This window comes from Trichoplax adhaerens, genomic scaffold, assembly GCF_000150275.1.
Source record: "Trichoplax adhaerens TRIADscaffold_3 genomic scaffold, whole genome shotgun sequence".
Taxonomy (NCBI): domain Eukaryota; kingdom Metazoa; phylum Placozoa; class Uniplacotomia; order Trichoplacea; family Trichoplacidae; genus Trichoplax; species Trichoplax adhaerens.
The window spans coordinates 7,051,666-7,079,301 of record NW_002060945.1 but is presented as its reverse complement, the minus strand read 5'-3'; the positions used below and the strand labels follow the sequence as shown (position 1 = coordinate 7,079,301).

Here is a 27,636-nt window from a genome sequence, read left to right as displayed (position 1 = left end):
TTTAATACAGATATATTAGAATTTAGGGAGTTCTTACTTATCAATAACCTCTACAGTGTAAACCGACAAAATTTTAGTGTTTATCACTTCGGGTTATACTATATATTTACAATCTTATAGCCGAGATATATTCACAACTGAGCGCAAGGCAAGGTACTGATTTTCCAACGTCTGTAAAAGTATCAGTATCAGATAGGAATGGTCTATATGTATGATTACTATTATATAATTATCAGGTATCATGTTCATGATCGTGATCATTTACAATAGCAATATAACAGGTGGTTAATCAAAGATACTAAAATCAATATTTGAGTACACATGAGAACTTACAAACGCTGTAGTGAATTTTTACTGAACTAAATTATACATTGATAGCCATATATCATAATTACATGTTGTTATACCTAATCTGCAGACTTACACAATGTCAGGTTGTTTCATAAAGCACAAACCGCGACAGCTAAGGATATCAAAGCCATCAATGCGTTGGTTTTTATTATATCCTATTTATAATCTATTTACCGCAGATTTCCATTAATTATGCGACGATATACTTTACTGCTCCGCTTGGTAGACAGATGTGATATAATACAGTGACGCAGTACTGTATTTGAAGACGAAATATGAAAACCATCAAAGTACAACTGATATCGAACTGACTCTATGGTCAAGAGTAGCTTTATAGAGACAGAAGACAGGATAATAGCAATTTATGAAAGTGAATATAGTATCGTTGACATCATCTTCGTAATTCAGTTTCGTTGATCTTGATATCATATTTATCGGGATCCAACGAAACTTTGGTCGATTCATTTGATGCCGTAAAGAGCAAACCGCTATCTTCACCTTCCATGAGACCTAGCAGGACGCGGCTACGAACTGCGATTTTGGTGCATGTCCAATATAACGCAGGCAACATAACAAAAATTTATCATTAATGATGCTTTCGACATTATTTATATTAGTTTAATAAATTAACCAAAACGATACGTAGTAATACTACGAATCATGACTAATAGAGTAATGAGTTGATACCTGGAGGAGTATCATATGTTGTGTCTTGGAGTGCATCGGACAAAATATTTATATTCGTTTTATTTTGAATTTTCTGTAGTACTCCATCTTTACTTGGATCAACATGCATAAATGGTGACCAACTTCCAACAGCGAGAGCAAAGCATAAAACTACAACCTGCATACATACAAGCAAGAAAGTTGTTATCCAAAGTTTAAAACTGTTTCGACATCACTGACATCCAAATTGTAACAGTTTGGATGACATGCAATAAGAATACTACTACTCAATGTAAATATTTCGATTGTTGCAATTTCCTCACACATTTTATACAATATTATAAGAGACTTAGAAAATGAGAAAATGCCCAAAGCCGTGATTAAATGTACAGCAAGTTGTCACTAAAACCCAGTCTAAAGTACCACATAGCTGATAAAGTATTAGTTACAACAGAAGGTAATTCATAAACTTACCATTAGAACAGTTCCGGTTTGAGTAGCAGCAGAGCGCTTAGGCTGATTGAATTTGTCGTAAAATAGGTTTTTCCAGTATAGAACTTGCGCGGATAAAGACCTATGTATTGCAGTTTAAGAGTTTCCTTTTATTACTGGATAGTGCACTCGTCTCATCATATAGACTAAATCATCTAGATGCGATTTTGCTGTTTGAGTAAACTATCAGTCGTGAACTAGTTCTGTATACACGCAGTGGTGATTTGAAAAGGAAGATAAAGGACTACTACGGCTAGCTAGCTATCTTTTTAATAAAAAATTTCAAGCAAGCATTAAAATAACGTTATGATAAACTGCAATCATGCTATCTGACTATTGTTACATCTTGGCGAAAGTGATAAGTATGCAAATGTAAAATACATATATGTAACACGATTATAAATTTCACATTGTAATTACAGCAAAAGAAGGAAGTGATATGGTTACAAGAAAAGTTCTACAGCAAATAAAATGGAATATTTAGACTTACTTTTTATCGTCTTCTAAACAATCAATTTTTCTCTTTAAGTCGCCCATATCAGCATTGGTATCTGCTAGTCTAATTTGCAACATATATTTGGGTTTAAACAGTTCATTGGAACATCTCAATCGATTACGAATATTTTTTAGGTTAAAAAATGCCTAATCATGTGCAATTTATTGCAGTCTTACTTGGCTTCCAAATTTTCCATATGACATTTTTTCCTAAGTCTGCTCTCTTTGGCTGAGATCTTAGAAATTTGAATAGTTCCTCAAATAAGAAATCGCTCTAACAATAGTGGAAAAAGTTATGACGTTAATCTGTTACCTTGTTTTTTATTCTTCTTCTGACCCTCTTTAAAGCACGCTCCTCAGTCTGAAGTAAATAATGACAAAAGTAATTATAATAACTTCAGCTATGGAGGGAAATAATTAATTAGTAGAACATACTTATTGAACAAAATACTCTTCAAAATAAATATGATCGATGAGATATAAAGAACAGAATTTGTCACATAGCTATAGATAGTAGATTATGATATCATAACGGAAGAGTTAAACTTAAATAACCTTTGTCAAAGGCAATTTTTGAGGAATAACCAGGCCTTCGGTCTGAAAAATTTTGATCTCTTCATCTGTCAATTTTAACAATTTCTTGATTTCGGTAACATTGTCCTAGAAGGCCAGATTTATTTTCAGATACAGCTATATTCATGAGCTTAACTCAAACGATGCATTGATAGGATGATATACTATATTTCTTAACTCCTTACCGGAGGTTTGCTATCATCGCTTAAAGGGCTTACTGGGATGTCGTTTTCACTAGTTTCCGTATATGCAGCAGAAGAGTATCCTATCAGTAGCAGGTTACATAGCAGTGAAATTAATGCTTGTTACAAGTACAAGTGTAACAGATACTTTAATACAGTAACATTGCCTAATAAATAAAAGATTGCTTTACTAAATTTTGTAATTTTAATTATGTTGTCATCTGAATCTTCATTCTCCATACCTGTATCATTTTCTGAAGGGGAACCAGTACATAGTCGTTTAACAGAGCGATCGCTTTTGGGACTTAGCTCTGCACTAGAAGGACTGGTCGTTGCATAGGTATATTCTTTCACACAATAATCGTGATCTGTTGGAGTGGTTCCAGCCTCGGTATCCTCCTCTATAATCTCAGGAATATAGTTCCTATTGTACAAATTATTGTAAAATTACTACAAAGATTTGAAGTTTCCAAGGTTAAATATTTAAGTAGAATTTAGAAGGTCAGTAATTATAGAAAATTAATGTTGATTTGATCGGTTGGCCAAGTGTTAAGATGCCAAGTCCTTATTTTATAATGATTAAAATTATCGTCAATTACTTAGAAGTTTCTTCAACTTCGTCACAAATTTGAAAGTTCGTTTCTCTTTCTGATTGGATGCAGTCCATTAAGGTAACTTCGTCAAAATCTATTGCATCGCTCTCGGTTGGTAACATTGATTCATCGAAGCCATTTTCTAACCAATGGAATCCGGTATCCTTGTCGCTCAAAGGCTACGTAAAGCAAAGAAAAATTAGCAACATCCTTTTTTATGACAGCTACAAAATGGATGCCATTATCTAATTAAAGAGAAACAGAAAATAGGCCATTCGATATATTTTATATTAGAAACACTGTTTAATTCAATTATTCTTGATACATACGTACGCACAGTACTGTCTACCGTAAGTATAAGATTTTGTATATGATTTTCCTCGATGTATTTAGTGAGATTTATTGCAACAAATTACATTGATCTGTACCAAATTTTGTCAGTTCGTGTTGTTATTCAATATGCAATGTTATTAAATCTTGCATCGTAGCACAAGATGCTACGATACCGTACCCTGAGAATATAGGATTATAGAATCTCAGCTCGATTTGATTTAATGGCTAGACAAGTCAATTGTTTGTCAGAGCTGGCAAAAAGCTTTAAAATTGAAATTGAAATTTTGTAAAACAGGATTTTAGGTTGCACATTAGCCCAAAGTACAATGTAAACAAGTTCGATTTCTACTACTGTTAATCGAAAATTTGTTTACAAAAAATGTTCAATTCGTTTTCAATTATCAAGTTTGAATTTATACAAGCACATACTGGTGTAGATGAAGAAACGCCAGTATAAACTTGCTCACATGCAGTACTATACTGTACCTGCTTTGTTTGAGAATTGCAATGTACTGTACAGTATAACGGTAGCAACGAGTAGACAGGTGTTTGATTGTCTTAACCCGTCTGCACCAGAGTTTCTACAGTCTGATTATTACAATTACAGTACAGTACAGTATATATACTGTACACTGTACACTGTACAGTGCTGTGCGTCGAAATGAGATAATACAGTACAGTACAATGCTGTATGGTGAGTCACCGAATACGCGTGCGCAGAGATAGAAAGTACACGCCATCCTCATTTGGTGACGTGTCAAGTATCCCCCCCCCAAAAAAATTCTTTTGGTCTCAATATTTCCTTTCCCTTTAAAAAAGTTTGAACTACAGCATAGTATCGCGACTTGATGAGTTCATCTAGCGAATAAATTGTATTCTATAGTTCCCATACAATTTAATGAAAAAAAATGATAAGCTAAGAAATAAAAATACTGTTCTACCGCCCTTACTTCTCTAATTTAAAACAAATTTAGGAAGAATAAGCTTGAAAATTGTAAATGTACGGTGCATGTGCAGTACTACTGTATAATAGAGAGCAAGAATTGAATGCAGTACGTACAGCAGTGACAGCATGTGATTTGGATTTCTATGTCTCAAAAGACATAAGAAACTGTAAGGACCTCGATGAGAGTTATTCCTGCCATTTACATGTATGAAGTCTTTTAATACAGCATTTACAAATGAGTATACAGTACAGTACTGTACATCAATATTAGACATATTACTGTAATAGATGGAAAGTTTCTGGGCTGTATTCAGCTTTATACTAATAGTAGTGTACAGGATTGAATATCCCGCCCAAAAGTACTTCATGAAAAATGGAAAGATTTAATATCTATAATTAATGAAATTCAATTCTCAGGCGTCTATTGACGATACCATTACAGTAAATAGCAAGCTAAATCACAAAATGTACATCAAAGAGTTCATAGCAATCATAGATTTAAGAGATGCGCTTGTCATCTCTGAGGGCGAATAAATACCAGTGTACTGTAGAAAGAAAAACAGTCTTTTAAGAATGTAAAGAAGCTGCAAACTTGGCAAAGTGATCACTACAAAGGCCCGATTCAGATATTTATGCTTAAACTGTTATAATAATTAACTGAAAGGGATATTCAACAATTGATTTGACTCTAATGGTAACACTTACGTACTAATAGTATATATATATATACGAATAAGTAGGAATATGTAGCTGGCTCCCCTATTTCATCAAAATAATTAGCTATGAGTCATACAGTACTACATTATACGCACTCCTCAAAAGAAAGTCTCTGGCTAAGACTTATTTATTTTTAGTCCAACGCACTCAGGTCGATGCCAATCCACCAGTTAAGTCATACTTTGGACAAGTCTATCGAGGTCGATTTATACACCGTTTACAGTGGATACTCTGTGTATTGCAATCATAGCACTGCAGCTAACAATATTCTAACAGCAACGTTGCTTTTCTTTTTTAACCAATCGAGCGTGCTACATTACGAACGCGCATACAAGTATACTGCATACTGTAGTTAGAGTCATTATTAGAATTCTCAGCACTCACCACAACATACTACTGTAAATCTGAAGAATGAAGGCCCGATATCATTTATGAGTCTCAATTTATAATTAATTTACACTCCACTAGCTGTCACTAACGAACTACTACAAAGTCCTAACTTTCGTAATATTGTACTTCATACTACTCCCTAAGAATTGATGCATTTTATTCGTACAGTTCGTATCATAACATTACTAAATGTGTTGAAGGAGTACTGTATAATAAAGATGTACTGCTGGGCGTGCGAGAGTTGGCTAACAACTTATAAAAATAGAAAAATAGTGAACGGTAAGTAGATGGTGTACCTGAAAGTCTGGAGAATCGAAAAGTTCGTCCAGTAGAGTTAGCGCAGTGGTGGATTTCTGATCTCCCATTAATTCGTCGCTTGGATTGTCACTCAGATTTTCGTTTTGAATTTGGTTCGTAAGAGTTGACATGTTTTGCAAACCATACGGATCGCCAGTATATGACGGATATGACAATGTTGATATAACTTAGCAGCAGTTTGTTGTGCAGCTTGTGTCTACTTACGATAACGTCGTGTAGCCACTTATACAGAGGATAGAAAGGAGAAAGCCTAACGGAAGAGAGGCGAATTTTGATCAACTAGTCGATCCCTCGTTCGTTCTGCAGTACTTTGCGTACTTGTACCGTTAGTTTAATGTAGCACTGGTAGTGGGTAGAAGTTAAATCATCGATACAGTACGTGTACAGTAAGTAAGTTAGCATCGTTTAGTAGAGCACATTGCAATAAACTCTTCATATTCGTCAATGACACATGTATATCCTTTTTCTATTTGTCATCCATACCTGTAAACGCTGTAAACAAGCAAACGGATTAATAGCAACTTCAGATAGCTTTAATGATTTCGATGATGACACATTGCATCCAAATTTGTTATATGGACAAATTCTAGCGCATTTATATACTGTTGGAGTCGTCCAACTGCTGTACACTGTACAGTACACAGTACTGTACAGTACTCATTTATCGTTCGTACAGTACAATGTACTGTACGATACAGTAAAAACTACAGTATGAAGACCAAAGATGAAAGTGAAAAGGCTAAAAGTACAGTACAGTACAGTACAGTACACAACCACAAAAATGACGTAATCCACCCTTTAGTGTTGTTCGTATGTTGTACAATGTACAGTACTGTACAGTACATACTGTATCTGATTCTAGCCGATACTTGGAGCTCGTAACTAATATACTGTACTGTATAATTTTAAATCGTCTGTAGACCAGCTTAGCGTTTTGATTGAAAGATAGAAATCAACAATTCGGCCTATTGCTCAGTAGTAATACTTTTGACAAGAAAAGACGTGAAAGCTTTGTAAGCTACGATGATCATTATTATGCTACAGGACGAGTTGTACATAGAGTACAACAGCTTGACTGAATGAAGTTATTTGACAAGAACGTTATTATACAGTGCACATACACTCACGTTTAAAAACTGTCTATGTCAATACAATTGGCATCTGTATTTATGGAATTTTCTTTTTACTGCTTAGAGTAATAGCCATGGACCATTGATTACTAAGTAGTACATAAAAAAGTATTTGCTCACTGAGCACATCTGCATGTGAATGAAATAAAAACTTACGTAGCCACCTGTCACATTGAGTGTCGCTACTATCAACGAGTATATCCCATTCGGCATATGCTTACCCGTATTCTAAAATTATAAACACTGCCTTATAGACCGTTTTTTGCTATATACAATTGTCGGCATGGTTACAATCGCTTTTCGTAGTATGTGTCTATAAATTATAGTAAAGTACCAGCATTATGTATCTTTATTCTTTAGTTGGTTTTCTGAACAAAACAAAGATCGTACATATAAATATCTACTGTTGAAAACATGAGCGTACAGTGCTTCATAGTACAACACAATACAGAATATGACGTTTGTCCGTACTGTATACGATCTGGTTTAACCATGTATAAATAATATAATTGAGTGAATTGCGATTGCTCAAATTATATATTGCATTAATCGAGAAATTAAGCATTGCACAGTCTAGCTTATGAAAGCAAGATTTTTTTAAAGCAATTTTTAAAATTTAATTTATTTATTAGGATGCTTTGTCCTGACAGGTACGCACTAAGTTTATTGGACGATACGTACCCATACAACAACACATGTTGCTAGATGATATAGATTCAGCTATCGTATTCTACTACTGTACACTTTACAAGTTCTCAAATGCATATTATCAAGATGTCATTCCTTAAGCACGCCCTTACATACATTCTATGATCGCAAAACTTGCTAATTAACAACCTGAATTTTACGAGATTATTCTGTTACATTGCGAGATAGTGCAATCAGTATAAAGCCATTGAAATGGCTATATATAAAATGGGGCGTAAAGTAGTTCATTAAGGCATTCTGTTTAATGTTATCGCTGCAATAATTATCAAATTGTATATTTTCATATGTTATTCTCATGTATAATGTTTATATTTCTCAATGTCGTAATGATAAACATGATTACTAAATTACTCGTATTTACAAATGGAAACGATTGCCCTGATCAAAAATCGGTATTACTTATCACAGTATGATATTTGCTCTACTATCTGCGTAAATTGGTTTGGGCATTGTAAAATTTTTCTGTTAAAAAGAATATTTCATACTTACTTAATATATATCATCAAGAAAGGAAGAGATATATTGCAGCCATACAGCGAGTACAACTTTGAAAATTACAGAATCATCATCATCGATGGTTATTGAACTAGGAGATCACTATTGGATTAAGATGTTGAAATAGCAACAGTAGCGTTATCGAACTCGAATTCGTTCAGTAAAAGTGCTCTAAGAACCCTCAAACAGAAGTTGAACACTTTTATAGCCGTACAGTACATGTAGTACTGCGATGAAGCAGCAGTTGGTATCATTTATTCTCATTCTTGAATTAGATAACACCGTAACAAAATGATTTGATTCCTTAACCCTTTAGGAGGTATACTTGTACACTGTAAACATCGGACTTTGGTGCATTGTACTTGTATTGACGATAATTTCTACACGAAATTAATTGCCTTCAATTCGTTAGATTAACTTACGATTTCACATGTAATAAAAGGTGTAAATTGCTCGATATTCCATTGCAATTTCCGTATTGTATTTACGATAGCTAGTCATCTATCTTACGATCTAATTATACCCACTAACTAATTTCTGGTGTAGTGTAATAATATAATTGTTTATCGGATATAAATTATACAGTATTTGCTGTTAACTGAAAAGTGATTTCCCTGTTTAACTCTACGATTCCTACCAACAGGGGAGAGCGTGCTAATTGGAATTCGTAAGTTTTACAGAATAGCTACCTAAGAATTCGAAGTGATCTTGCATGATAATATATTAGTATAATCTATTAATATGTATAATCTGCCTAACTAATTATTTTTGTACAATTAAACCCTTAATGCTGTGATATCCCACTATAATAATTTAAAAAGTCGTGAATTTCCATTTTTTTAATATCCTGGTATTAATAAAACATTTTTTCTGATATTAGAGCATATTCAGTATATGCATTTAGTGTTTCTAATCTGCAGCTAGCTTCCGAGTTGTTAGATGCAATACTAGTACTGTACGAATATTAATAAAATTACTGTATTCTCCCACATCTTCATATATGTAAATCGTTTTATAAGGCTAGAGATTGGCGTAGATCGATATTTGTGTAGTAACTAAGAAAGAATCCCTGGGATATTCAATACGATTTATTGTTTAAATTAATCTCTAAGATGGATTCAAAACTGAAATTAAATCTTGTACGATCCTTCATAGACTGTTGTATTAAATATTGAAAGTTAAATGCTACGGTAGTCCATTTGCGGTATACATATCTTTAAAGTAGCTGGATTAAATCTAGCAATAGGCGATAGAAGTTTTATATTTACATATATTTTCTTGAAATATATTATGGATTCTGAATCTTTATTGTATTTTTTCGATGTAATTAATAATTTCTTTATAGCATAAACCTTCAAAAATGAAGCCTAGCAATGAGAATTTTCGTGTTAATGTGAATAAAGTACAGCAAGGGAATAGGACAGTCCTTTCAGATATTGGTAACCATGTCTTTCACGGGAAGATCGATCGCAAAATCGTATGAATTTAATATTAATAAGCTTGTTTTATTGATCTGTCAATATGATGAACTATTACTACTAGACGCAACTTACAATAATGTAGCTAGACAGATGTACGTTTTCATATACCTGTACGAGTACATTCTCGTTTCATAAATTTATCGATATTTAACAGACTTTGTACTTTTAACATTGTATTTATCGTGAAGAAATGCAAATTTTGCTTAAGATTGAATACTATTGCTATTTTCATATTTACTTGATTAATCAATACAGTATTATAAAATGTGACGATATAAAATTTTCATCAGGAAATAAAAAAGAAGACCGCTGTTACACGAGAATCTGAAGTATTGACGACCATATTTCGCAACAATGAATACTTGCCGGCTTATGTCGTCGACATCGATGCCTTGGATTATAACGACCCTTTGTTGTGTAGCGATTATATTAGTGATATTTACAAAAATATGCTCAAGCAAGAGGTAATATTATTACACAGTTTTTTGCCTAACATTCACTTATATTGTTTTCAGGCTAAAATAGTAGTTATCCCCTGCATCGTAAAGAAGTTTTAATAAATGAAAAACTGCTAGCTATCCTTATTTATAGTAAATAATTCTAATCCTAAGATACGTATATTTAATGATTACACTGCATTAACAAGCTTTCATATTCAAGAGCTAGATCAGACATTCTTGAGTGTAGCAAACGATTATGAGCTGTACTCATCATTACTTTAATTTAACGCATCAAATGCTAACTGTAAATTGTTACGTTACAGAAGAGATGTACACTCGATCCAGATTACATGACTGGACAGCCCGTGATTACTAAGGGAATGAGAGCAATTCTGCTTGATTGGCTTGTTGATGTTCATTTACGATACAATTTCCACCCGGAGAGCTTATATCTGACTACTTATATTATTGATCGATATCTTCAGGTACGGATTTAGGACCGTTAAAAGGTTAAAAATTCACATATTTAGATGATAACAGCTAAATTTTAAGATATAAAATGACAGTTGAAATAATGTAAACATTACTGATTTCATTTTCTAAGTACCTGGATATATTGAATGCGGTTATCGCTATACTCCTTGTACTTAAAACTAATTGAATTGTTTGTACATATGCATGCTAATTTCCAGACAACCCAAGTGAATCGAAAGAAACTGCAGCTGGTTGGTATCGCTGCATTCTATATCGCAATTAAATACGAAGAAATATTCTTAGCTTCTACCGACGACCTCCTATATCTTACAGAAAACAGTTATGAAATTAATGAATTTATACAAATGGAAGCTAAAATTCTTAAAGCTTTGGATTTTAGCCTGAGTAGGCCTACTTCCATACATTTCCTAAGACGTATATCAAAGGCTGCATCGGTAAGTATTCGTATAAAAATATCTTGCGCTTTACTTTTGGGAATAATAGTAAATAATCTTAAATTCGATGTTATAAAATTCAATGAACACGCTTGCAATATCTGTTATACAATTTGTATTTAGGCTGATATCGAGCAGCATACCTTCGCGCGGTATCTCACAGAGATTGCTTTGATAGAATATAGTCTTCTATCATATCTGCCATCGCAAATTGCTGCAGCAGCTTCACTGATATCGCTGAAGATATTTGATAAATCATGGACACCGACTCTGCAATATTATTCCAGCTATTCTGAAGACAGCTTAAAACCTGTTGCTCGTCAGATTGCTAAGCTTGCCTGGAAATCTTGGACTTCCAAATATCAAGTACGTAAATGTATCGTTTAAATGTTTATCCGACTTTACGTTATAGCTAAAAGGGCAATATCAAATCAATCAGGAATAGCGAATATGATTTACTACCCATTCTAGGCTATTCATAGAAAATTTGGAAATAGAAAAGTTCTTAAGAGAGATTTGCCTCGTCTTATGAGAGCACTAAATTCACTTGTGTCATCAAATTGGTAAATACATACATCTGCATATTTATACATAACGTATACGCTTCTACGAGTTTGTTATACATGAAGTATAAACAAGTAGAATTGGTTATGTCTGAAATAATTATAATAAATTGTCGACTATTGTCTGTTATTAAATTACTGCATGATGTTACTGTGCTAGTACTTTCTACTAGTGTCTTTGCATATCTTAGTAAGAACTAAATGATATGTTCTATGCTCTGCGTTATGATACATGAGCCTATAACATAAATAATATAATTTAGGGTTGCAACACTTTTGTGACTTGGTATAAGATTGATACTATTGATTAATTATAATTATCTCAGTTAGTAGGTACAAGCGGTATGATATATTTTATTTGATCATAATCAAAAGATACTGTTATGCTCAAATCGCACCATTTGACATTAGATTGGTATTAGCCTGTACAGGAGTGTCACATTGATATTTATTTACATACGTACTGTATATCAATTTGGAAAGTACGAGTAAGATGAATAAAATGAAGAATTGTTCTTGATAGAATGACGATATTATCTGACAGGAAATCAAAGCTTGTATCCATCCATAAGTGAGCAACAAGCATTTCATTCAATTTGCAGTACTCTATTATCACCATATATTCAGTACCAGTCGCTGTAAGTGTATATTAAAAGGGCTTAAAAATATCTGCTACAGCGACTGTTCAATTGAATAAAAAGGTGAATATTTTCCGAATTTCTATTGCATAGTCAGTCACAAGATCTGGCTCGATTGTAGATTGTATAGCACTTAACTTGAAGAAACGTCTACCTGTTGTTGCGCTTTTGTTTTAGATCAAAGTACAGTATCGATCAGATAACTGTCTTGATTACTGTGCACACTATGCCATACCACTGTATGCATATTTCGTTCAAGATTTATCCTACATCACTCACTACAGTCAATTATACGACCAAGTATCATCTCTATCATCCAATATTTAAAGAAATAAATTGAGATTGCTATTGACGGCTTTTAATATAAGCAGCACTGATCACTTTAATAATAGTTTTATCATCTACAGTTAAGAATATCGTCTACCGCCAAATCTTGAAACTTCAACAAAATAAATTGAGATTTCGATTTACATTTTGTAATAATGCAAACTCTGATAATTAAGTTATGAGTATTCTGACACATGCAATCCACCGGGCTGAGACTAGGTGTAACCTAGTTTATATTGGAAGGAGAATTTTTCGCTGTATCATCTTTTTCTATATACGGATATCAAGCACTCTATTTTATAACTTTAATCCATTGGAATAAATGTACTAAAAGAATGAACGTGTATTTTAGTATAGGGGAAAATGTTTTAGTTGCGGCTTTTGAGGGAGAATTTTTAGCTGAGTAGTCTCTGGTTTTTAGCCGGGTAATAACGTGCCAGGCGGTATGACATCAGTCTAGCCTCTTTCACCCAAAGTCAGTATGTTCATTTAATACGGATAATACTTGACGACCGTCTGTCTGTCCACCGTTGAAGAAGTTAATGTTGATGTACACAGTACTGTACGGCCACACCATAGCCACACCGTCCTCACCGTACCGTACTGTACAGTACAGTACTGTACAGTTGCGTAACGATTAGAAGGCTTAGGCTACAGTACATGTACTGTACTGTACTGTAGACCAGTTTTCTGTTTCGGAGTTGATACGGTCTGAGTCCGATACACTATGGTGCAGTCCGGTCCGCTAGAGTACAGTACGGCACGGTACAGCACGGCGCGGTACGGTACAGTACTGTAAATAGCCAGCATGCAGGCGCCGAACAGTGTGCAATCCTCTGAGGTCAAGAGATTTCCCATTGGACCAGACTTACAGCTTTGGATGTCGAGCAGGAAAGCGGCAGTGCGGGAATTGTTCACTGGAGTAGAACCCAAATTTCAGCTAGAATATGACGGCAATTTTGTCCTCTGTGGCTATTAATTTAGCTAGCCATCCTTTCATTTACGTCAAAACTTTAATACAGGTATGAAATCAATTTTTTTCATCATGATATGAACTGGATAATGTTGCGACAACCTCTTGTGAAACAGCTCTCCATCATGTTTAGAAGATATCCGCTGATGGGGTTAATGTCTGCTACAAGTTGATGTTGACTGACAAGTTGACTGGTAGACTAAATCGAGTGATGTGATTAAAAATGATGACAGCAATGATTGAAACATCTCTTGTACTTTACTTTAGTCTTCCGCCAAATATCACTTATTGCTTAATTTTCCATTGAAAGGATTGTAAAAACTAGTAGGTATAATGTATTTAAATGCCAAGAAAAACAGATTGTTGCTACGCCATCAACTGCATTGGGTGGCGTACGCATATCACTATGGTTTACACAACAAAATCGATTCCCAATAGCGGAATATCGAGACATGTAGTGTTATAGATTGATAGCTCCGAGGCTTTATCCAGTTCTTACACCTAATTCACATCTTTTAATATCTCTGTAAGTTAGCTAATCACTCAAATAAGGGATGCAGTCAATGACGCACAGTGTAGTTAGGCTTCTGTATACGAGCACGCCTTGATGAATTCATTAATTAATTAATTATACGAGTATTACAACTGATTGCAAATGTTAATTTGATATTCTAGAGTAAACTTTTCGTCGCTGCAGCACTCCACTATGTACTGTTCGTATTCTCATAGGCCTTTCAACTCTTTCTGGCTAAGCACTTAATGCGATAAAAATGTTTAGATGTCCGCCATGTTTGGTGAATTTAGCTGCATCCATTATTGTAGTACAGCAGTGTGAATAGTAATTAATATCACTTAGTTGACATGAGGAGAAATCGATGTACGAGTATGATAGTATCATCATCATATGATACACATACAGTATCATTGATAGATATCTTGCGATATTTATAATCCTGGAGTCAATGCAGCCACGGTGTAGTATACAGTATCATCTCATCACAGTCGCTACCTTCATCAATTAATTAATCGAGCAACTGCGTGCAGTCAAATTCTTAAGCGACGATTACTGATGATAAATGCTGACTAAACACAATACTTGCTCGATTGATACATATCGAATTACATTACAGTGTATGACATGTACATTAGCCCCCGCCACCTTACATAAAGTTCTTAAAGTATTTAGCTGAAACTGTCCTACTGTACATACTGTGTAGACGTATTATATTATTTCTTTTTAAATGATCTAGAAATATGCAATACACATGCTACAGTTGTTTCTTTTATAAAAACTGTATTTCCTACACTAATTGCGCATAAAGTCTATCCGATTTCCGATTCTTGATGATTACGATAGCTATTTACTTTTCGATATTGTCTTCCTTACGCTATGAACTACAGTATGACTGAACAATCTTTTACTTGACCTTTTTACATGGGATGAAATAGATAATGTATGTATTGGAGCATTGGCGCTCTTACTATAACGAATTTTGGGCTATTTCAATTCATGAATAATAATAAATAAATATTATAATCTAATCGGGTTCATAGTCCATTCTTGATCCGTAATAGACTATTTGAAATTTTTATTCGTATACTACACTATACTGCTGAATTCAAAGGGGTCATGCTATTATTCCATAACATCAACTCTCAACTCTAACGTTGCGCTAGGGACTGTTCGGATTCTGTTAAACTTCAAATAGAGATCATTATTCTAACTCGCTAATTCTTAAGAAATGATGGTGCCAAATATCATTCATAAATCATTAACTGGGCAACAATACGGTACTGTAGTTTAAGGAGCTTTAAAGAAAATGCAAAATACAAGCGTATTATTTAGTAGCTACCTTATCTTATTGCAGTATACTATATACTATACGCATTCATTTAAGTTTTACAAAAATAGCAAAGTAACTTCGGTGCACAAATTAAATGCCATGTAAACATGTTATCCTGGCTTAGCATGAATGAGATAAGCGTTTTTAAACTATTTTTATCTTCTAACCTGTAGCTTGGTCATGAGCCTATTGCGCCGGTTGATGGTGTTACACTGTTTGGACGTAACGCTCAAAAACTGCCTGGTTTTTTTACCTACGGTAAAAGCAATTCTGTCTCAAAAATGAATCGTATTAGTTTAACATCCGTACATTCATTATATAGTACAAATACACTAATGAATTACAGCTAAACTGGTAAACGTCGTATAGATTAAATTCCCATTATTACCAATTGACTAAGTTGCAATTATTTCATCAATACGAATAGTTGATTATAGACTGTTGATAGACGGCGTCATTCCGTTATTGTTATAATTAATCATTCACTAAGTATATTGCACTACTGGGTTTTATTACTAGTAATATCTATCGGTATCTTATAACGATTAATCATCTCTCATTTATTAGTTACTTTATTTATTAACTTGTCTGTTTATATGTACACACGTAACAAATTTTAACTATATTTTAATTGTTCTATATGATATTAGCGGCTTACATCAGAAAAACAGATGGATTTTTTGGCATGTATAAAGGACTTGCGCCAAGGTAATATGAAATGATATCAGTTCGCGCTAGTAAAGTAAAGTATTATTCTTATTTTGGACACTTTAATATAGTATTAATGTATGAAATTATGAAAATAAGATATGTAAACAATTTCTATTTCATTTTTAACCTTAATGTATCTTTTGTGAATAGTAGGTAATTTACATATCTTATGTTCTTCATTGGCAATTTATTGCTGTACACATTATGTAAATAGTGTAAATAGAGAGTAACCGAATCATTTATTATCCGAATTAAATTTTAGGATAATTCAATCTATTATAAGCTCGAACGTCAATGCTTCAGTTCTGAAGGTATAATACTTATTGGTAATTTATAAATTCCGCTCATAATTTGCAATCTAGATTAGTCACTGTTTTTAGCATTCAAGTCTCTAGGTTCAGTCCTATATCTATCAATATCTATATACGCGTATACCCGTATGTTAATAGTAATATTCTTTAGTCAGTCCAGTCGTTAGGCACTGTACATCTTGAAAGATTAGAAGCTCTATACTGTTTTCAGTTCCAAGTATATTTTCGTTTACTGTGATAGTAAAATGTGAATATTTATTATTTTTAGGTTATTAGAGAAGAGAAATCTCAAGATGAAGAGGAAGAAAATGTTCGTAATATTATGTTTATTTAACCATGCGCATCAACAGGATGAATTGTATCTTCAGATTAATTATACTATTGTCCTTTTAGCTGTCATTATGGTACGTTTGTAGTATATTTATTTGATTTTGTTACAGGTTCCACAGACCGCCGTCGAAGAAATTAAAGTTTTTGCTATCAAGGTTAAATAATTTGTTACTATGTATCAATAATTAATTAATTAACTAGTAGATTTATTCGATTATTAATATATCTATCTATGTAAGGTACACTTATTCAGTGATAGTGATTCAAAGAATGCACCGATGTAAGAAATTATATGCAATATCATTTTAATTACAATTTTGAATACTGCAGACCTCAGAACAATGCTTAGCAAGCATGGCTGCCGTTACTGTATCTTATCCACTCCATGGTTAGTTGTATTTTTTTTGAATAATACAAGAAATTTACATTCTGAATATTTATATATAAACTTTAAAGAAAATTTTTTGCAGACTGTCGAGTTATTTATATGCTAACATTTTGTTTATTACAGTTATAAGTGTTAGAATGATGGCACAATTTGTTGGTCAAGAAAACGTATACCGGTAAGACACAGACGTCTGAGTTATGCAGGGTTAGTTAGAAAAACTTGACTGTTGTTGCTCTATGTTCTTTCATAATATAGGGGTGTAATATCCTCAATTTCGGAAATTTACAGGGAAGAAGGCTTTAAAGGTTTTTTCTCGTAAGTCTTGAAGTTGAACCTAAATTTAATACTTCAACACCCGATTTTCAATATAGATTGAATAAGTTTCATAAAATTATCGTGCAAGAATAATTGTACTTAAAAATTTTAATTCAACCATTATAGGGGTTTTGTTCCAAGACTTGTAGCCGAATTTATGTCAGTTTGGTTATACAATATAGTGCTATACGTGACCCAGAAATATATTGTTACAAGCGTAAGATAGCGCTAAATTCACCTTATTATGATAATTAATGAACTTGCTTATACTTATGATAGAAATTAATGGATCGTATGCTTTAATGCTATTTATTCTAATCATTAGATTGGAGGCAAGAAGGAAAATCAATTGTATTTGCAAGCAGTTTCTAACGTAAGTGATAGACTTAAACTACGCTATATAACTTATTTTTACTTTCATTACTGAGCTATCGCTTTGTACCTTTATTAGTATATTGCCGGTTACATAACTTATCCACTTAATTTGGTATCTAACGTTATGGCTGTGAATAACTGTGGGTAAGACCCTGCGCTCTATAGTAACTAATTGCATTTTATTACGTGTCATGATATGAGAATTTTCATGCCTGCGTTGTAGCCTTGCAGCTGGTGCTCCTCCTAATATGGTATTCTATTCAAGTTGGCAAGACTGCATGGCATCTTTACGTAGCGAGGTAAACTTCACAGATATTCCGTGTAAACTCCTTATAATAAATAGTAAAATAATGCTGAGAATTTTTCTTATGCAGGGTCAGATTAGACGGGGTGCTACCCTTTTTAGAAGATTTATTCAATCATAAGGCAACGAGAGAAATTCCACTGCATTACTTTTTCTAGGGCGCTCAAAGCTTTTGCTATCGATATTTTGATAGAATATCGCAACTATTTGATTTTTGTATAGTATCATGCAAGTAGTTAAATCGCGAATTTGAAGCTTACAGCGTTTAATCATAATCTGGTTAGAGTCGCTCTTTATTTTATTATGGATAAATTTACTCAGTACTGTAACTGTTGCGTTGTTTAGTTATGTTAAAAATTTTGAAATCTACAATCAGTGGTTGATATGATGAAAATTGGTCCGCAAACATTAGCATCTTTTAATATAATAATTTAATTAATTGCATGTACCCGATAACTAGTTATGATCAGAATGTACTCTCAACTGGATGGTTGTATTACTTTTAAAGTACGCACTGTAGCTGTAAATCGCATTTTTATAATTCGATTTATGTCAAAATAAAATGATTTCAATTTTGAGAACTCAGTAATTTTTCTTAATATGTGAATGTAAACATATAGTAAACAGTGCTATCGAAAGTCATTTAATTTTAAGGATTTCATTCACATATACGAGAAATCTCACTGTGGCTAGCTGTCATCTTACTGGGTATTTGTATCTGTCATTTACTGTATTTAAGCATGGACTGGTATTTATATTTAAGTTATCCGCCATTTTAGTCTTAAAGTATTGCATCATTACATTGTGTTAGTAGAAGTCCTAGTGTAAAAGTGTCATCATAGCTATACTGTAGATTACACTAAACACGGGTATGCAGTATTGCACTGTCGATTTTGTAGTCTTGTGATTGCGATGAATTCAATCAATTTGTTAATTTCATTGTAAAATCTTAATCAGCAGGCAACCGTTTTCGCTATATAATATCATTAAAACAACGATGAGTTGTTATTATATGACGGTTTCAATATCGTGAATACATACAGTATGTAATTTTAAGTGCATACTGTATGATAACGTGCAGTACTTATCCTTAAGTTAAAAGTTCGTACGATTAGCATTTTATATCAACTTTTTCATCATTGTCAATCTTTGATATTTTATTCTTATGAATAGAGTTGACAACTAATTACAAAAAAGCAGTCAGCTAATACAATATAAAAGAGAAAAAATGGGAAGACAGTGCTATCTAGTTAATATTAACGTACACCAATTTGATTGCAAATGCAGTACAAGTAAAATTGCCACACTAAACAATTAAAAGGATGGGTCGGGGTTATAATAACAATTTATTACTCAACGAAATAGATTAGGGACGACGATACTCAACAGTTAATGCCATATACGATCCCTATCCTTTCTTAAAGTGCCGGCAGGACTTGATTATTGCATTTGGACATTTTTATAATCTACAAATACATGTAGCCCTACATTCAAGCCGCAGGGTGTGCAGGAGGCTAATTTATCAAGCTATTAACATTGTATTTAATTGACGTAGTTTAAGTTATATAATGGTCTATAAACAACATGGAATTGGTTGTATACAATCATGAATATTATTGGGCGCCAGTAATGAGAGAAATATTATCTCCTTTTAATAGAATACGACCTGAAAGTAATATAAGAAAATTATTAGAGTAAAGAAAAGCTAATAAGTCATCTCTTAGTATTTACCTATAGGTCTTCTTTGATTATTTTTTATGCTAACTTCAGCGGCATCGTCCAATACTAAATTCATGTACTCATCAAATCCCTAACAATAAAATATTTTTTAAACTAGTATTCTTGGTCAAAAGTGAGGTAAAATAGGCTAATTATTTCAACTAACCAATATGTATCCTTCTATTCTCGTATTAGTTTGTTCATAAAGCCAAATTTGAACCCTAGTTTTCTGAGATAAATCACAAGATAATTGAATTTGCCGTTAATAATTTTGGACTCTCCACAGCAAATATGCACTTAACCGTTTCTGTTTGTATCTCATATAGAGATAGGCAACATGATTTTTTAAATTAGCAAGCATTCCGTTAACCATTCTTTTCTATTGCAAGTTCATATTGTAGCTCAATTACATATTTTCCACTTACATTTTGGAGGAACCGAAAGATCACATTCTTTTTTAATCAAGTTAGAATAGAGTTAAGGAATGATATGATCATGACATTTAATTTTGAAAAAATTACACGTGTATTTATAAAGTTGCTATAATTAGTAGAGTGCCATTTTAGGCAATTCTTGGAAGACTGTAGTGTAACTGTTTATGTGGCAATGGTAATTCAAATGAACGCTTGATCGATGTACAGGTATGCAAGATTGATTTATACAGTACGTCAATAAAATACAGTCGATGATGCTCTCCTCTCTATGTATTCATTAAAGGATACTTGCCTCGTGGATCGAACAATTCTATTTTGTACCGTATCTCTTACTACCAGTTGATCATTTATCCTAGTTTATCTTCAAGTCAATTTAGGGAATGAAGAATGGTTCTCCTAAGACAATTACTGTATCTATATAGCATCGTGTGAGCTGCAATTCTTGTCCAAAGCAAGCAAGCAAGCAAGCAAAAAGTAAGGTCATTGAAGCGTTGCTTACTGAAAGAAGGATGATAACCAAAAGCTTGCATAGTACAAGTACTTGAAACTGGTCTTTTAAGCGACGATTGGACTAAAGAGAAATGAGACAGTGGGGATGGACAATGCTCTCTTAACATCGATCATGGTGGCTATTGGAGTACGTTGCTATTACAACAGCCTGTGGTAAACTATCACGCAGTACAGTAGTCAAAATCAGCTTAGCTTGTACCATTGTACGTTCCATCATTTTATCGATTGTACAGTGTGTATTCTACGTCATGCTACCATGCACGATTCAATACATATTATCCACTCACTATCGAAAGAAGAAATTTATTAAAACCTTAGCTTGGCTAGTTAACATGTTCAAACTGATTGATGCCTTTGTACAGGAGATTGCGCGAGCGCAGCGTTTCTTCTCCAACAGATCAAAAGGTAACGTTGACTACAAAGTATCCAATGCAGCATTGCTATCAACGAGAAACAGTGTAAAAGGATACGATCGGTTGGATCATTACTTTCTTAACCCTTCCATGATAAGCCATGTTTATTTCTTATTGGATATTGCAGTCAGGAATAAATGGCGCTTCTTTCTCACTTGATTACCAAGGTTGCACTTACTTAGCAGCACGTGTAACACCAAGATGGCCGCCAATACAGCAGAAAGACTGGTTCCAACTCTTGTATCGTACAGTACTCTGGATAATGGAACGGACAATAGAAGCGTCTATCCAAGGAGTATTCGACTGTGAAGTGCAGTATTGTACCGTACCGCGCCGTACCGTACCGAGCCGGGCTATCAAAAATTAAAAAGAAAAAGAAATCTTATTACTGCGTTGAGACTAGGATTTTCAGACTGGTATGGGTACTATACTATGCTTAGACAGTACTGGTTAGAATAAAAAAAAGCATGTAGTCGGCAGGATTCGAACCTGCGCCGGAAGACCCCAATAGATTTCTAGTCAAAAAAGAAAAAGAAATCTTATTACTGCGTTGAGACTAGGACTTTCAGACTGGTATGGGTACTATACTATACCTAGATAGTACTGGTTAGAATAAAAAAAAGCATCTCCCCGCGCAGGATTCGAACCTGCGCGGGGAGACCCCAATAGATTTCTAGTCAAAAAAGAAAAAGAAATCTTATTACTGAGTTGAGACTAGGACTTTCAGACTAGTATGGGTACTATACTGTACTTAGACAGTACTGGTTAGAATAAAAAAAAAAAGCACGTAGTGGGCAGGATTCGAGCCTGCGCGGGGAGACCCCAATAGATTTCTAGTCAAAAAAGAAAAAGAAATCTTATTACTGCCTTGAGACTAGGACTTTCAGACTGGTATGGGTACTATACTATGCTTAGACAGTACTGGTTAGAATAAAAAAAAGCACGTAGTCGGCAGGATTCGAACCCGCGTGGGGAGACCCAAATAGATTTCTAGTCAAAAAAAAAAATCTTATTACTGCGTTGAGAGTAGGACTTTTAGACTGGTATGGGTACTATACTGTACTTCGACACCGGTTAGAATAAAAAAACACGTAGTCGGCAGGATTCGAACCTGCGCGGGGAGACCCCAATAGATTTCTAGTCTATCGCCTTAACCGCTCGGCCACGACTACATCACATGATGTTAGTGGGGAACTTTAGTTATATAAACTATTATAAAATTCCTTTAGAGCCAGGTATCAACGCGTATCAACCGGAGTGGCACCCCCTATGCCATGACCAGTAAGGCTTGGAAGGCACTCAGGCAGTACATTTGCCACCTTACCGCATCACCACCTCTACTTCTTGTCATACACACATACACTACTGTATACTGTATACTGTTATTACTGTGCACTGTACAGTATAGGTTGGTTTTGCACAATATGGTGGTGTAACAACTTGACTGCCTGACGTGTCGCACCACTGTGCCATACCATACCTAGTAGGCAATAGAAAATCCATACAGTATCATTCATATCGAGTTCTAGACCAGTTTGACACCCTTGGATAGTGCAGGTTGTCAAGCCTGACACTTAGCGTATCCAAGCTTGACTACCAAATCACTATGCTGTACTCTACTGTACGGAACGCTGTACTATCGCTTGGTTACTGCAAGATGAGCAATAGGCCAGACCCGGTACCGAACTAAAGGGTCTCGGAGTGAGCAATGCAAAACAACCGACACCAAGCAGTCTATTGCGCAGACTCTATTCTACCTGGTGTTGAATTGGATGTACCAGCGCTGTCTTTGTCGGTACGGTACCGAACTGAAGGGTCTTGGAGTGAGCAATGCTAAACAACCGACACCAAGGAGTCTATTGCGCAGACTCTATTCTACCTGGTGTTGAATTGGATGTACCAGCGCTGTCGTTGCCGGTACGGTACTGAACTAAAGGGTCTCTTGGAGTGACCAATGCAAAACAACCGACACCAAGGAGTCTATTGCGCAGACTCTATTCTACCTGGTGTTGAATTGGATGTACCAGCGCTGTCGTTGCCGGTACGGTACCGAACTAAAGGGTCTCTTGGAGTGACCAATGCAAAACAACCGACACCAAGGAGTCTATTGCGCAGACTCTGTTCTACCTGGTGTTGAATTGGATGCACCAGCGCTGTCTTTGCCTTCCTCTTTGGACTTCTTGTCGGCCATTCTACATTGAATTATATTAGTTATTAAGTAAAAAGCGTCAAAATTCAAGGATGACTTATTCTAAACAAGTTTCTCTAACTTGTAGTGGACACACTAGACCTGTAATTTGCTTGGCTCACAGTGGCTTAACATCTGAAGGTTATTTCATGATCAGTGGATGTAAAGGTCAGTAGTATACTGTGCTATTGTACAGTAGAACAGTATATACAACTGTATAGATGTTACAGTAGGCAGTACTGTACTGTACCAGGATAGACAATTTAACATACTGTACAGTACAGCTACGATCATTGAACTCTTTTCAATCATCAGTCAAGTTATTCGCGTGATTGAAATTTGTTGAAAGATATTTCCATTTTGCAATAGCATGCAAGAAAGATATGACACGATTGATTTAGAGTAACACTTAGTACAGTCTCAGGGGACTATTCAAGTAGTTTTTGTTACAATATACAGGACCTTATATAGCAATTTTTCATGCCATCTTTCATTCGATGAATTACAATGAACAGAATAAAATGATCATCAATCAAACTCCTTTTTCCAATATTGGTGATCATGCCCGTAGATTGACGCAAATTTACAGTCTGCAATGCTTGCATATTATGCTGATAGTGAAGGAGCAGGAGTATGCATGATACTTGATATGGATATTTTTGTCTAGAGTTTTATAGACTCAGTAATGACTCTGAAAATGAATGATCATTTTTTCTGCTTCATCTTTCGGTATATGAATTTGTTGTATGCGAGTAGTTATTGATTGATGCTGTAGGTGCACTTGCTGCTGATACCAACCAATTCATTAACAAAGGATGATGATGCTTTCATTCATTAGCTGGCCACCCAATGCTAAGAAAAGGCGAAACAGGCGATTGGATTGGGACATTTCACGGACATAAAGGAGCTGTCTGGGGTGTTACCTTAAGTAAAGATAGCTTTCGAGCTGCTTCGGCTTCTGCAGATTATACAGCGTAAGTACATACAGTAGATAAATTGTATTATCAAATAGTAGAATACATTGACAATTATAGATAGGATGCGATTAATCCACTGAGCTGTAGTATATAGTATATCAGCCAATACTTCATTACGGTTGACTTAACTGCTTCCTTATTATACCTAGCAATTTATTTATAACCCAATGACATATAGTCTTGTATACGCGTAAATACAAAATTACCGTACCTTAAATTTTATTTTCATTATACGCGTATGCATAGAGTATGCCCATCTGCTAGGATTCAATCCTAGTTTATTCAGTAGTTTATACATAAAAGACCAAGAAGGATATAGTACTATTATAATAATGCAGCGGCAATAATGCATGCCGCACCGACTACAAGATTAATCTAGTTGTAATTAGACATAGAATCAAAAAAATTTAGTATTAAAAATGCTTACACGGTTAAATGTGTGTGTTAATTAGGAAGGTGTGGGACACTGTTACTGGTGATTTACTTCAAACTTTGGAACATAAGCATATCGTTAAAAGTGTCGATTTTTCATACGTAAGTAGCGATAAAAAAAAGCCTCAACTGACAGACTGTCTATGTTATTATTTATGATGAATTTTAAATGCAGTAAAATGAATAAATACTTACTATAAGATAATTGTATCCCTCTCTTAGGATTGCAAGAAATTATTAACTGCCAGCAATGAAAAATTGCTCAAAGTATTTGATTTAAAGGTTAATGATGACGGTAGGTATTTCTTGTTATAGTTCATTTGCAAATAGTATTTATTACTTTCCTACAGTATAAAGTCGTATCACGTGAATCCTTCTTTCGATCAGTCCACAAGTTTTATCAAATACTTGATCAAAGTCATTCATTTTATACAGATCATGATTTCATAAAGTAAAAGTGGTAGGGTTTAACTGTATAGAAAAAATTCTATTTCGCTATTGGAGAGTTAGCCATTCATTATACCATTGCGCTCGCTTGTTATTAAATACTGCACAATAATTTTCTGTCAATAGACTATTTCTCCTTAGAGGGACACACCGCTAGCATCAAATCTTCTTTATGGCTTAATGAATACATGATAATCAGTGGTAGTGAGGATAAGACAATAAGGTAGATATGATCACCAATAAAAATGATGACTATTCACGATGTTTAATATTTCTTAATTACAATTATGACGAACTTTCTAACGAAAAAGTTAGGCTTTTGTCACAGATGATATATTTAAATATTTAATTATTCGGTGTTATTAAGTGCTATTTTAAGCCAGTGAATATGCAATATTCCAGAGGGATTGATTACTTTATCGCATAAAATTAATTGATTATATCGTTATCATTTCGGATTAGAATCTGGGATACAAGAAATAGAGCAGAATTTAAACAGGTCTTGGTAGACTCTCCTATTACTAGTTTAGAGCTGTCTCATAGCTATGATTTGCTGTTAGCAACCTATGGAAATACGATAGCGATATATAATGCCACGAGGTAATTATCATTTTATGGCTTTTACCCTAAGTACAGCAACTGTGTAGCTTACTTTAACGGATCTAAGCTGGCCAACGTGCTTATTGCATCTCATCTTTTGCATAGAGTTCAAGATATTAATCCAATAAATTTTTATATCATCTAAAATAATAATCTATCGAGTTTAGCATACACCACTATAACGGGTAATTATACATATCACGGTATTTTTTTCTTTAGTTTAAAATTGGTTAAAGATATTAAATGGCCTGTTTCGCTCAATTCGGCATCTTTACATAAAGATAAATCTTGCATTGTTGCTGGAGGTGAAGATTTTAAATTGTATAAAATTGATTATGAAACTGGAATAGAATTAGGTATGTCAAAGTTATCTTTATGCTTTAATGATATTGCAAATGACTTGTTTTAAAGTGATTATTATAATTATTTATATAGAATCTTATAAAGGACACTTTGGTCCAGTTCACTGTGTTAATTTTTCTCCCGATTCCGAACTATACTCGTCTGGATCGGAGGACGGAACAGTGCGTTTATGGCAAACTGTTCCTGGTAAGGCTTATGGACTTTGGAAAGGTGAAGACAATAAAGCAAAAACTATCCCTTCCATTGCTACCGATAAGTAACCGAAAGAAGTGTACTTTCATTACGGTCCCTCAAACGGGGCTGCAGGTACATTATCATTTTTTCCGATTTTGTGCTACTGCACCAAACGTCGAAGTTCCTAAAACTAAGGCTAACTATAGTCGAATCACCTTTGTTCATGATAAACTTTGTCTTATGTACAACATTTTATATGTACATGCATTAATGTAACGTCATGTTATATGTTTAAATATTCATACGCCTGTAATTAATGTTTATAGCCAGGTTAAGATTAAATTTAAAGATTAATTATATATCGATCATCGAAGCAAGTTATAATAGCTGGATTTAATTGCGGATCGGTGGATCCTAACTTAATTAAAATATTTGTTCGATGCAATTTCATTACCAAGAAATTTTATGTAACATTAGTAGGTTTTGATGCTTTATAACTAAACAAATTTTTGGCCTTTGAATTGCGTGTATTACACTAATATATCTAATACTATAACTGAGAATGTCTTTATTAGACCTAGAGTTATCATATATCCAAATAATAATAGCCAACTGTTACTGTTTGTTCGAAATAAAGTGAAGGCAGCAGCTTATTGATAAGCTGATGACGATAACAAGTCTTTTAGAAACATGGTAATCATTTTTAATTGAAGTTAAAGGCGATGTCACATGATTTGTCGACAAAACTACAAGAAGGGCCCATTTGACAAAATTTATTATAAGTTCATGACTCAAATATTATTTAATCGTGCGCTAGAAGCATACCTCATGGGCCAATATCGCCGTCCTGTTTATGTCGTAAAACTATGTACAGATACAATACTAAAGCTGTTCATGTTTTCATTTGTTTGAACTTTTCTTATGAGGCAGTAAATGTAAACTAAGTAACATGATTGTCATGGCTGCTTATAAGTTACTCCCATTGCAGTCATTTATCAAAGGAAAGTAAATAAATTTACAATACTACATAATTCTATCTTACGCTATAAAAATTTTTTACA

General features: G+C 34.1%; 5 protein-coding genes across 5 annotated transcripts; 3 read left to right on the top strand and 2 right to left on the bottom strand.

The window, feature by feature from the left end:
* Positions 1 to 742: 742 nt before the first annotated feature.
* Positions 743 to 6,166, bottom strand: TRIADDRAFT_54788 (uncharacterized protein; the record flags this gene model as incomplete). The annotated part of the gene is made up of 11 exons (XM_002110570.1): positions 743 to 882; positions 1,039 to 1,195; positions 1,492 to 1,591; positions 2,000 to 2,068; positions 2,182 to 2,240; positions 2,318 to 2,365; positions 2,560 to 2,664; positions 2,763 to 2,842; positions 3,002 to 3,183; positions 3,359 to 3,531; positions 6,035 to 6,166. 11 exons carry the CDS (start codon positions 6,164 to 6,166, stop codon positions 743 to 745), a joined length of 1,245 nt encoding a protein of 414 aa, XP_002110606.1.
* A 4,078-nt stretch (positions 6,167 to 10,244) lies between these two features.
* On the top strand, positions 10,245 to 11,626 carry TRIADDRAFT_22525 (uncharacterized protein; the record flags this gene model as incomplete). The annotated part of the gene is made up of 4 exons (XM_002111099.1): positions 10,245 to 10,334; positions 10,634 to 10,795; positions 11,003 to 11,239; positions 11,363 to 11,626. Coding segments are annotated over 4 exons (753 nt in total), but the record flags the coding sequence as incomplete, so codon positions are not given.
* A 2,088-nt stretch (positions 11,627 to 13,714) lies between these two features.
* TRIADDRAFT_54786 (uncharacterized protein) lies at positions 13,715 to 18,439 on the top strand (the record flags this gene model as incomplete). Its single annotated transcript, XM_002111098.1, has 15 exons — positions 13,715 to 13,789; positions 15,758 to 15,842; positions 16,235 to 16,292; positions 16,558 to 16,606; positions 16,875 to 16,916; positions 16,957 to 17,010; positions 17,047 to 17,091; positions 17,267 to 17,324; positions 17,448 to 17,499; positions 17,580 to 17,639; positions 17,766 to 17,856; positions 17,965 to 18,012; positions 18,091 to 18,158; positions 18,238 to 18,313; positions 18,389 to 18,439. The coding sequence occupies 15 exons, from the start codon at positions 13,715 to 13,717 to the stop codon at positions 18,437 to 18,439; spliced, it is 912 nt and encodes a 303-aa protein (XP_002111134.1).
* A 1,492-nt stretch (positions 18,440 to 19,931) lies between these two features.
* TRIADDRAFT_22667 (uncharacterized protein) lies at positions 19,932 to 21,496 on the bottom strand (the record flags this gene model as incomplete). The annotated part of the gene is made up of 5 exons (XM_002110569.1): positions 19,932 to 19,984; positions 20,050 to 20,128; positions 20,204 to 20,266; positions 20,463 to 20,489; positions 21,452 to 21,496. 5 exons carry the CDS (start codon positions 21,494 to 21,496, stop codon positions 19,932 to 19,934), a joined length of 267 nt encoding a protein of 88 aa, XP_002110605.1.
* A 2,139-nt stretch (positions 21,497 to 23,635) lies between these two features.
* On the top strand, positions 23,636 to 26,661 carry TRIADDRAFT_22326 (uncharacterized protein; the record flags this gene model as incomplete). Its single annotated transcript, XM_002111097.1, has 8 exons — positions 23,636 to 23,750; positions 24,421 to 24,556; positions 25,012 to 25,093; positions 25,214 to 25,286; positions 25,565 to 25,661; positions 25,901 to 26,038; positions 26,258 to 26,394; positions 26,474 to 26,661. The coding sequence occupies 8 exons, from the start codon at positions 23,636 to 23,638 to the stop codon at positions 26,659 to 26,661; spliced, it is 966 nt and encodes a 321-aa protein (XP_002111133.1).
* Positions 26,662 to 27,636: the final 975 nt, after the last annotated feature.